This window comes from Sapajus apella, unplaced genomic scaffold, assembly GCF_009761245.1.
Source record: "Sapajus apella isolate SASKATOON/1434 unplaced genomic scaffold, GSC_monkey_1.0 scaffold26, whole genome shotgun sequence".
NCBI lineage: Eukaryota > Metazoa > Chordata > Mammalia > Primates > Cebidae > Sapajus > Sapajus apella.
In genome coordinates this window covers 98,861-110,991 of record NW_022436966.1, presented here as the reverse complement: position 1 = coordinate 110,991, position 12,131 = coordinate 98,861, and the positions used below count along the sequence as shown (strand labels likewise).

The 12,131-nt window shown below is 38.9% G+C and overlaps 1 protein-coding gene across 4 annotated transcripts in view; it reads left to right on the top strand.

Moving 5' to 3' along the window:
• The window catches only part of ALMS1 (ALMS1 centrosome and basal body associated protein), a 212,740-nt gene that overhangs the window by 192,449 nt on the left and 8,160 nt on the right, over nucleotides 1–12,131 (top strand). For all 4 annotated transcript variants that reach the window (XM_032291715.1, XM_032291716.1, XM_032291714.1 and 1 more), the window contains 3 exons: nucleotides 9,957–10,077; nucleotides 11,259–11,462; nucleotides 11,764–12,002. In XM_032291715.1, coding sequence (XP_032147606.1) covers nucleotides 9,957–10,077; nucleotides 11,259–11,462; nucleotides 11,764–12,002 — 564 coding nt within the window. The remainder of the gene's footprint in view (nucleotides 1–9,956; nucleotides 10,078–11,258; nucleotides 11,463–11,763; nucleotides 12,003–12,131) is intronic.

The following is a 12,131-nucleotide window of genomic DNA, read 5'->3' as shown; positions in this document are numbered from 1 at the left end:
TCATTTCTTCTACCTTTTTTAAGGTTCTTAGCTTCCTGGCATTGGGTTAGAACATGCTCCTTTAGCTCAGCAGTTTGTTATTACCCACCTTCTGAAGTCTGCCTCTGTCCTTTCATCAAACTCACTCTCCATCCAGTTTTGTTCCATTGCTGGTGAGGAGCTGTGATCCCTTAAAGGAAAATGGATGTTTTGTCAGCGTTTTTGTGCTCGTTTCTTCCCATCCTTGTGGATTTATCTTCCTTTCATCTTTGAGGTTGGTGACCTTTGGATGGGATTTCTGAGTGGATGTCCTTTTTGTTGATGTTGAAACTATTTCTTTCTGTTTGTTTTCCTGCTAACAGCACCCTTTGCTGCAGTTCTGCTGGAGGTCCACTCCATACCCTGCTTGCCTGGGAATCACTAGTGGAGACTGCAGAACAGCAAAGATTGCTGCCTCTGCCTTCCTTTGGTAGCTTTGTCCCAGACGGGTACCCGCCAGATGCCAGCAGAGCTCCTGTATGAGGTGTCTGTTGGCCCCTACTGGGAGATGTCTCCCGGGCAGGATACATGGGGGTCAGGGAGCCACTTAAGGGTGCAGTCTGTTCCTTATCAGAGCTCAAACACTGTGTTGGGAAATCTGCTGCTCTCTTCAGAGCTGCCAGGCAGGAATGTTTAGGCCTGCTGAAGCTATACCCACTACCACCCCTTTCCCAGGTGTTCTGTCCCAGGAAGGTCAGGACTTTATTAATAAGTCCCTGATGGGCTGCTGCCTTTTTTCAGAGATGCACTGCCCAGCAAGGACATCTGGTGAGTCAGTGCCTGCAGCTGCTGAGCTGTGTTGGGCTCTGCTCAGTTCGGATTTCCCGGCAGCTTTCCTTACACTATGGGGTTGAAACAGTCTGCTCAAGCCTTAGCAATGGTGGATGCCCCTCCACCCACCAAATGAACAACCCAGATTAAGCTCAGACTTAACTGCTGTGCTGGCTGCAAGAATTTCAAGCCAGTGGATCTTAGTTTGCTGGTTCCATGGGGGTGGGACCTGCCGAGCCAGACCACTTGGCTCCCTGGCTTTAGCCCCCTTTCCTGGGGAGTGAACAGTTCTGTCTCGCTGGCGTTCCAGGTGCCACTAGGATATGAAAAAAAGCTGCTGCGGCAAGCTTGGTTTCTGCCCAAACGACTGCACAGTTTTATGCCAGAAACCCAGGGCCCTGGTGGTTGTGCAGGTACTGGAGGGAATCTCCTGGTCTGTGGGTTGTGAAGACCCTGGGAAAAGCACAGTATCTGGGTGGGAGTGCAGGAAACAGTCCCTAATGGCTTCCTTTGGCCAAGAGAGGGAGTTCCCTGGCCCCTTGCACGTCCTGGGTAAGGTGATGCCCCACCCTGCTTCAGCTCGCCCTCCTTGGGCTGTACCCATTGTCCAACCAGTCCCAATGAGATGAACCAGGTTCCTCAGTTGGAAATGTGGAAATTGCCTGCCTTCTGTGTGGATCTTGCTGGGAACTGTGCACTGGAGCTGTTTCTATTTGGCCATCTTGCCTGGGGACCTCAAGAACTATAATTTTTAATTTTGCTAGTGCTTTTAATTGTATTTTTATTAGGTTTCAGATTTGCCATTTACATTTCTTCCTTTGAGAATTACCTTTGTGTATTCTTTGTCTATTTTTCTTTGAAGATTTTTTCCCTATTCATTTTTGTAAACATATTTGGAGACCACTGTAGTTGTTGTTTTTTTAAATTGTGTTTTATTACCTTTTTTTCTTTTTTAGAAATGTGGTCTTGCTATGTTGCCCAGGCAGATCTCAAACTCCTGGCCTCAACCAATCTTTCCGTCTCAGCCTCCTGAGTAGCTGGGACCACAGGCATGTACCGCTGTGCCTGGCTTCCTATTGATTTTTAACCATTAATTACATTGTGTTAATATTGGAATAGTATTGTTAAATACTTCTTTATTCTGTGTTGATGCTAAGAAAGATCTTCCAACCTCAAGATTTGTTTTTTAAAGATTCTGCTTTATTTTTAATACTTTTTGAGGGATATGGAAGCTTTAAGCTTAAGCTTTTAATCTATGTGGAATTTTTTTAATAGGTCTAAATTTATTTCCAAATTATAGCTAGTTGCCAATAAAGATTTTTAAAGAAAGTAATGTCAATAAATTATTAGAAAAATCTAATGTTCTTTTGTTAAGATAGACTCTAATCAGTTATAATTGGTAAATAATTGCCGTGGTTCTTTTGAAATTTCCATTCAAAACAACTGAAATCATATATGGACACCTTATAAAAATGGAAAGACTGGAAGAGGAAATGAATTCTGACTGAATTATGAAGGAGTTTTATTTATTAAATTTGAAACTGGATCAGATCATTTTAGTGAAAATATCTAACAGACTAGATGGATCTGACCCCATGAGCATATCATGAGTGAGATGAAGGTGTTGGGAGTCATCCATGTAAAGGTGATGGTAATTCTGATAGTTATTAAAGCCAAGAAGAAACATATTTGGGAGAATGCAATGAAGAAATAAATATATAGGGGTACTTCCAGACCATCATTTTTGAAACCTGTTAGAAAAACCTTTGGGTAACATGCTGTCTAACTCTACCATCCTCTACAAAATTTTATGACCATTAGTCAACCTTCTGGTTTTCCCATCAGTTAATTGAATGTTTTAGCTCTTGGTTCATTTTCATTCTGTCCAACCCAAAGCCCTGCCATTATCTGGGAAACTATTATCCCATTAGAGTTTTTTGACCTTAGTGTAATGATAATTGACCTTAATAATATCCACTGCATTTTAGCCATATATTCTTAAAACTATTATTTGAATTTTGGATTCACTCAAAATTGTCTGTTCTCTGCGATCTTTACTTATTCACATACCAAAATAAATTTTTCGAAAACCTGTTATGCAGGCACAGTACACTCTTAATTTTCTGAGGAAGATTTTCCATAGTTTTTTGATCAACTACATTGGCAGAAATAGATAACTAGTTCCAATTTCCAAAAGGTAAAAAATAGTTACCACCTGAGCTCCTGCTTCTGCAACCTTTTGTCACTAGGAATTAAATAATTAATGTTATTTTTTGGACAGACACTTTGTAATTGTGTCACCCCTTGGGTGGTGAGTAAATTTTATTGAAAATATGCTTGTGGTTGATCAACACAGTTCTAGAAACTTTTCACTAGAAAAGACAGTCTTTTGGCACCATAGACTATATTTCTCATTTTGACTCTGACCATCTTATCAATATGTATCTCTGGTCCTAAACCCTAGTGGTTGTACGTGAATTAGCATAAACTCATACCTTTAAAGAAAAAGTATCTCCCAGCAGGCACCTGGCTAGCTGAAGGCCAGCAGTACCGGTCTTCCTACCTGAAGAATAGCACTGTAGTGTCATATCAGAAAACATGGCCCTTTTCCTATGTTGGATATGTTTTTCTAAGCTCAATTTCCACTTAACAAGTAATTTTTTAATTAAAAAGCTTTTATTTCTAGGTCTATCTCATGTCTTTAATCAATAAATGTAGGAATGAGTCTCATCTAGTTGTTAATTAAACTAAAAAGTACTATAAAAACCCTGAAACATCTCTGAGATGGTGCATTTACTTTCTATTCTTAGTCTTGTATAAGACAGCAACAGGTAAGTTTGCTCTCATAATGGAAGTTGAAACAGAAGCAGCCGACCAACATATATTTCCTTCCAAGACTGTGTACAACAGAAAACCTAACCCGTGGTGGCTGACAATGTCATTTAATTAATTAGAGGAGATACACAGGACTCTCCCACGGACTAAGGAAAGTGAACTGCTGTGATTTACTGACAGCATATATAAATTGATTCAGGAAAAAAAAAAAAGTTCTATTCCACGATGTGTCCATAGCACAAATTTTGGGACACGAGTGCAGGTGTGTCCATTGTGATTATTGTTGTGAATCTGTGGATGGATTCAACATTACATGGCTTGGTTCTGACAGTTTGTGCTTGACCCCAGCTTTAGAGTGATGCTCCATCACACCTACAGTAGCCAGTGCCCACCTTTTTGTTAGGATTGTTTGTTGTTTATTACATGAAAACAACATTGTTGATCACCTTCCATGGTTAGTTTTTCCTGATTTCAGTAACATAGGAGATGCAGAACCATGGAGTATGATATAAGCTTTTTTCTCCAAACAAGACTTCATTGTCCACATTTTTTTCAGTTTGCACGCAGTAAACAAGTGCATTTTATGACTTTCTTGACATATTTCCCATGCCGTTAAACTTCACCTGTTTAAAGTGTACAGTTTAATAGGTCTTGATATAGTCATAGAACTGTGCAACCATCACCATAATCTAACTTTAGAACATTTTAAATATTCTCCAAAAAAATTCTGTAAACATTAACAGTCAATCTTCATTTACCCAACCTCCTACCTCTGCCATACCCTGCAGGCAACCACTAATTGCTTTCCTATGCTGGACCTTTCATATAAATGGAATCACAGAGTCTTTTGTGATTCTCTTCATTCACTTAACATAGTATGTTGAAGGTTCATCCATATCATAGCATGTGCTCATTCCTTTTAATGGCCAAAGAACATTCCATTGTATGACTATACCACATTGTATCTATTCATCAGTTCATAGACATTTGTGTTGTTTCCATTTTTTAACTATTATGAACAAAACTGCTATGAACAGTCATGTAAATTTTTTTTTTTTTTTGAAGTCATGTGTTTTCACTTCTCTTGGGTGTATACCTGGGAGTGGAATTAATCATATGACAACTCTATGTTTAACTAATTGAGGAACCGCCAGACTTTTTCACAATGACAGCACCATTTTACATTCCCACCAGCTGTATGTGAGGGTTTCTCCACATCCTAATAACACTTGTTTTTGTCTCTCTTTTTGATTGTCATCTTCCTGCAGGGCTGGATAATTATATTGTGTTGAGAGAGAATTTATTCTTAGACTGATTTCTGTTTATAAATGTTTACCTTTTCATACCTTTTCATAGGTAAGAATTACTCAATGAAAAAGAATTTGAAATGAAAACGGAAACATTCCAAGGCTCCTCATATAATCCAGTGTAATTTGTTTTTTTTCCACTCTGTGGTATACACCACGACTGCTTGTGTGCTTTGGAAGTGCAGAATGTTCACAGAACCTCAGGCTTGGAAGGGACCATAGGAGTCCTGTGGTCCTACCCACTTCCATCAACACTTCTGCTGCATCTGCAGCAAATGGCAGGCCACCCTCTAGTAGCTCTACCTCTCACATGCTGTTTATGTGTCAGCCAGTTCCATTTGCCTAAGGCTCCAGTTATCAAAGGCTTTGACTTAGATCCAATATCTCCTTGCGTTGGAATACCTGGCTCTGCCCTCAGAGCAGCTCTCTGAAGGCACAGGAAACAGGCCTACATCTCTGCCTCTGGGGCCCCCACCTCCTTTCCTGATGCGTTTTTTCTCAGGTCTTCACTCCATGAACTGTTCCACATGAGCCGTAGTTTCTACTCTCCTTTCTGAATTTGGCAGCTCCCTGGGTGTAAGTTTGTTTGTATCTTATTTTTAAACATGTCCCTCTCAACTAAACTTGTGCTTCCGGTGGTGAGAGCGTGTTGACTGACACAACTTGTCACCTTCCTTTCAGTGACTGGACCATGTCTGTGGCCTAGCATATTTTATTCCTGTTGAACTCCTTAAATCTTTACTGCCACACCCTTCCCCACAAGTTTTTGTTTTGTTTATTCATTTCTTGAACTGGTAATACAGTACAACCACATGGTACAAAATATTTGATCAAGAGTGTTCTTCCTAATCCTGTTCCCCGGCACCCAGCACTCCTTCCCAGAGGCATACAATAAAATTTCACCCATTTTAGGTGTTCAGAGTTGTACAGTCATCACCACAATCCGGTTTTAGAACATTTCTGTCACTACCAAAAAGTCCCTTGTACCTCTTTACAGTCAATCCTGGTTCCCAGCCCCAGGCAACCCCTCTTCTGCCTTCTGCCTCTTCTGGAGATTTTGTATACACAGCATCAGATGTGGTCTCTTGCATCTGCCTTTTTTTGTTAACATAATGATTTCAAGGTTCATCCATGTTGTATGTATCAGTGGTTCCTTTTTGTTGCTGAATAGTATTCTGTTTTGTGAATATACCGTATTTTGCTTATTTTTCAGTTGATGGACATTTGGATTGTTTGATTTTTTTGGATAATGTGAATGCTGCTATTAACATTTGTGCCAAAGTTTTGTGTGGGCATACATTTTCATTTCTTCGGGGTTTTTACTCAGGAGTGAAATTGTTAGGTCATATGATAGGTTTATGTTTAACTTTTTAAGAAATTACCAAAGTGTTTTCCAAAGTGACTGTATCATTTTACATTCTTGCTTGCAATGTGTGAGGGTTTCAGTTTCTCCACTTCCTTGTCAACACTTGCCATTGTCCACCTTTTTGTTTATAGCCATTCTAGTGGGTATGAAATGGTATCTTATTGTGAGTTTAATTTGAATTTTCCTAATGACTGATGATGTTGAACATCTTTTCATGTGTTTATTGGCCACTCTGTATCTTCTTTGATGAAGTGTCTTTTTAAATCTTTTGCTTATTTTAAAATTAGGTTATCTTTCTACTGAGTTGAAAGAGCTCTCTATATACTCTGGTTAAAAGTCCTTTATCAGATGTATTTTTAAAAAATAATTTCTCCCAGGCTATGGCTTGACCTTTTAATTTAAAACAGTGTCTTTTGAAGTGCAAATGGTTTTAATACAGTAATGATGAAGTCCAGTTTAAACTATTTTTCTTGTATGGATTGTGGGTTGTACTTGGGGTGTTATATTCAAGAACTGTTTGCCTAACCAAAGTCACAAAGATTTTCTCCTATGTTTTTCATTAAAAGTTTATTGTTTTACTTATATTTAGGTCTACCATCCATTTTTAGTACATTTTTGTGTACAGTGTGTTGTGAACAGAGATGTTTAATTGTCCCAGCATCATTTGTTCAAAAGAGAATTATTTTCTCCAGTTAGTTGCTTTGGCCCCATTGTTGAACACTAATTGATCACATATGTAAGGTTTCATTTGGAATTTTCATTCTGTTCCATTGATTGATTTGTCTATATCTATTATCGTTTTTTTTTTTTTTTTGAGTTGGAGTCTAGCTCTGTCACCCAGGCTGGAGTGCAGTGGCGCGATCTCAGCTCACTGCAACCTCTGCCTCTTGGGTTGAAGTGATTCTTCTGCCTCAGCCTCCTAAGTAGCTGGGACTACAGGTGCACTAATTTTTGTATTTTTAGTAGAGACAGGGTTGCACCGTATTGGCCAGGCTGGTCTCAAATTCCTGACCTCGCGATTTACCTGCCTCGGCCTCCCAAAGGGCTGAGATTACAAGCCTGAGCTACCGCGCCCCGCCAGTTTGTATCCTTATATCAATACCACAATGCCTTGATTTGATTTGTGGTATAACTTTATAAGATTTGAAATCAGTCAATGTAAGTCCTCCACCTTTCTTTTTTTTTCAATAACTTTTAGCCCTTGTGGTCCTTGCCATTCCCATATAAAGTTGAGATCACTTTGTAGATTTCGTCAAAAATCCTTGCGGGAATTTTGATATTGTCTAGAATCTACAGATTAATTTGGGGATAATTGCCATCCTAACAATTTTGAGACTTCCAATCCATGTATGGTGAATGTCTCACCATTTACATAGACTTATGATCTCTCCCAGCAATGTTTTCTAGTTTTTAATGTGCAAACCTTGCACTTCTCTTGTTAACTTTATTCCTAAATATTTTATGCTTTTTGATGCTATTGTGAGTGAGATTGTTAATTTTATTTTCAGGTTGTCACTTGCTAGAATATAGGAATATAATTGATTTTTTTATCTTATTAATCTTGCAGTCTGCAACCTGGCTGAATTTGTTTATTAGTTCTAATTCTTTGTGGATTTCTTAGTATTTTTTACAGAGAAGATCTTGTCATTTGTAAGTAAAACCAATTTCACTTCTTCCTTTCAATCTGGATTCTTTTCTTTCAGAGGCGTTTTATAAATAAAAAAGCAAACACCTACATATACTTTTGACTTTTTTTAGTACCTAACATGCTTTCTTCCTCTCTTTTATAGCTGCAGAGAAGGTATAATGTATTTCATATCAGTTACTTCTTTTTCATGTTCCTTTCTTATAAGGAAAAAATAAAAAGATTTTTTTAACAACATGGTAGTCTGTCTCTAGTTTTATATTTTACTGTCTAAATCATCTGTTCTTTCTGAAATGCAGATTTTGTTTCCTTTTCTAGATGGGGAAACTGACACAAAGAGGTTGTAGCTTGCCTAAGTAGAGACCTCTAATAAAGGGAAGACGTGAAACTGGCCTAGTTGTTTGGAATCCAGACAAAGAGCTTTTTTTTTCCTGCTTCAAGAGTTGCTGCCATTTCTTCTGCCTAATGAGCAGACTGTTAAAATTACTCCTACTAAACATGCTCTGATTTAGCCCATCATTCCTGTTATTATTTGGGATCCTGACAGAGACCCTCCTTGATGTGTATTGTATGGAAATTCTCCTGCTTTCCATACCTCCAAGACACTGATGTGTAAAATCTTAAAAAGGAGTAGCCAGCACCAAACTCAGTGATTGTGCACAGTAATTGCTTAGTAACTGTTGTCAAATGCAAGATGTACCACTCAGTAAAGACATCTCTCTCTGTTGAAATTATATTTGGGTAAGGTTAGTTCAACCAGTTGTTGTTCTATCAACTTGTATTATCTTCCAATCCATATAACTCCATCTTGCCTTCAAAGATGCCATGAAATGTTTTGGCAGTTTGTTCAAATCTAGGTATAGAATGCTATGTGTTCTTTTGTTTCACCAGCAAAATGACCTTATCTACTAGAGAAAACAAGGCTAACCTGGCAGGGCATGCTCTGCCTACCTGACTGAGCCTGGCTTAAATCTGCTCATCTTTTTTTCATCAGTTCCTTGCAAATTGTTCAATTTGTGATCCATCCTAAATTGTACATGTCATCAATGTTCAGCCCACTAGTTTGCAATGCCTACCTTTCTGAAAATCAAAGTGTTTCCTTTCTTCAAATGTCTAACACAGACCTTCCTCTCCAAAATTCTGTTACAAGTTTGTTTATGACTCTGGAATATGGTTTATCTAGTTTGAGGGGTCAGATATGCTCAATTTCCTATCTTCACCCAGGCTTTAATTTGCCTCCAGCAGACCTGCCTAAGTAGAAGATTCCCTGGCATTTATTCAAAATATAGATGCCTGGAACCCGCCCCCCAAGAGATTCCAATTCATTATTCTGGGTTACCTTCTCTCTGTCCTTGGACATATTAACAATGAGCAAGTTTAAGAAGTACTATTTTACACTATAGTATTTGTTCAGCTATATCTCGTTAATTTTTTTGTCATCCACCAACATTGCACCATCAGCTGCAATCCCTGAAATTGCCTTCATTGCTCTACTTGCTCTGAACACAATCGAAAGGCCTTTGGAACTCTCTAATACTTTTTGCAATACACTGCTCACCAGGACATCTCATGAGCCTTGCAGGTCTTTGCCGTTTGTCTTAGTATATGTGTCTGAGTCTGCCCTTAATTGGAGAGCACTCTCTTCAGCTTATCACTTTTTTAGCTATCTCCAGGCCTCTTTATCTCACATGAAAATTATGTGCAGGTGTCACTTCAGAATTTCATTCTGAAGATGCATCAGACTAATGTTTAGCTAGCATTCTCTTCAGAGTTTTTCCAAGCCCAGTGAAAATAGCCAGACCTTACCACCTCAGAACAGCTGAAGTCCTAAACAACTACAACATTCTCCTCCCTATCACAGATACAAGGCAGCATGTTCTCATTATCTCAGGCTTCCTCTAAATGCATCTCAACAGTTTGAATTAGATTAGAAAGAGGACTTGTTGGCTTATCCTGTGGGTAACTGTGACATTGACTGCAGGTAATAATAACAAGATCTTTTTTATTTTTCTAGGTAGCAAACCATGTGATTTCTTCTGACTCTATTTCCTCTTCTGTCAGTAGTTTCCTGAGCTCGAACTCTACTCTTTGCAACAAGCAAAATGTACACATGTTAAACAAGGGCATACAAGCAGGTAATTACTTGAATCTAAACTTTTTCATTGAAATAGATTGAAATGGCCCTTAAACATATAAGGTACTCAGCCTCAATCATAATAAAGGACATGAAGATAAAACTATATCCAACTGCCAATTTTCATATTATCAGATTGGCAAAAATTCAAGTTTGATGGCAAGTTTGTGGGCAAGAGTGTAGGGAAATGGATTCCCTTGTATATTTCAGTAGGAGTAGAAGTTGGTTCACTGTGAGAGGTAATTCGACAGTTCCTATCAAAATTAGTTTCAGCATTTTTATTTTTGAAATGGACTCTATAGATACACTATGCATATGTGGAATTTAACCTATAGATATACTTGCATATGTGCAAAATAGTGTACAAAAGTAACCACAGAAACATTGTTATAGCAGGAAATTAAAATGAATTTAGTTGTCCCTCAATAGCTTAATGATTACATAAATTATTGTATATCTAGATAATGAATGAAATTCTACATAGAATGAGGAAGCTCTCTCTGTACTAATCTCTCTTTGTACTTGGAGAAAGATCTCCAAGGCATATAATTGATTTTAAGAAAAGGTACAGAACAGTGTATAGTACACTGCAATATGAATTTTTAAAAAAATAAATGGAAGAGATTGCTTAAATGTGCAAAATGAATTCTCTGGAACCATATGGGGCTGTGAACAGAGTAAATGGAGACCAGAAGTAGAAAGGAGAATTTTTAGTTATTGCCTTTCTATACCTTTTGGTTTCATAAAATAAAAATAAATAACTTTTATCTTGATTTGTTTCTTCCCCTCAAATCCTGTCTTTACTTCTGTTAACCTCTTCCTTACCTGGGTGACTACCAAAAGGACTCTAAGTATTTATTGTCTTTCTGACTTGGGATCAGAGCTGAAATCCTTTACCCTTTTTACCCATATTCATTCTTCTTTCCCTCTAATACCTAAAATTACTTACAAATAAAAACGCTTTCTTTTTTCTTCTTCCTCTTTTCCCTTCCAACTTTCCCCTGTCCTCCCTTCTTTTAATCTCTCTCTCTCTCTCTTCCCATCCCTCCATCCTACACAAAGGCATTGTATTTTTGAAGGATTAAAAAGGGTTTACTTACTTACTTGAATAAACCTTACTCACCTGAATAAATCAACTCAGCCTCAAGGCTACTCTCAGACACCTGTGATCCTTCCCCTCAGGTAACTTGGAGATTGTGAATGGTGTCAAAAAACACACTCGAGATGTTGGGATGACTTTCCCAACTCCAAGTTCCAGCGAGGCTAAATTGGAAGAGGACAGTGATGTGACTTCTTGGTCAGAAGAAAAACATGAAGAGAAAACGCTCTTTACTGCTTATCCTATGGACAGAAAGTTAAAAAGGAACAAGAAGATTTCCCATGAAGGTCAGTTTCTCATTTAAGATCTTGTAGTAGAGAAACTAGTGAATTTCAAGTCCCCTGTGATGCTGACTCTGTGTTTCCAAGTGACTCTATGTGGACCCCACCTACCCCCAGCCAACACCTTGTCAGGTTTTCAAAGTATCCAGCACTGCAGTTACACAGTCATCCCTGCAGTAAAGCCAGATTCAAGGGCACCCTGTGGCTGCCAACAGCCGAGACCCCTGAGAGTCTGTCCTTGATGAGAGTTGGATGGGGCTATAAAAAATGAAAAATATTTTTTCCTTCTAAAAACTATTTGTTGCAGGGGTTTCCTGGTTTGTTCCTGTGGAAAACGAGTCTGGATCAAAGAAGGAAAACATGCCCAAGATGTGTGGACCTGGTGTCTCCTGGTTTGAACCATTAACCAAGACCAAGCCCTGGAGGGAGCCACTGCGGGAGCAGAACTGGCAGGGGCAGCACCTGAACGGTCGGGGCTCCCTGGCAGGCCCAGGCAGAGAGGATGGCAGAGATGCACTGAAGCCATTTGTGAGAGCAACCCTGCAGGTGCAGTGACACTGACTTAACTTTAGCCCTACGTGTAGGGAGAAGAAGGGCAAGGCTCAGGGAACCCCCTTCTGTGACTTGGCGAGCTGAGGTGTAGGCCTGAGACCCTCTTTTCTGGCACCTCTGCGG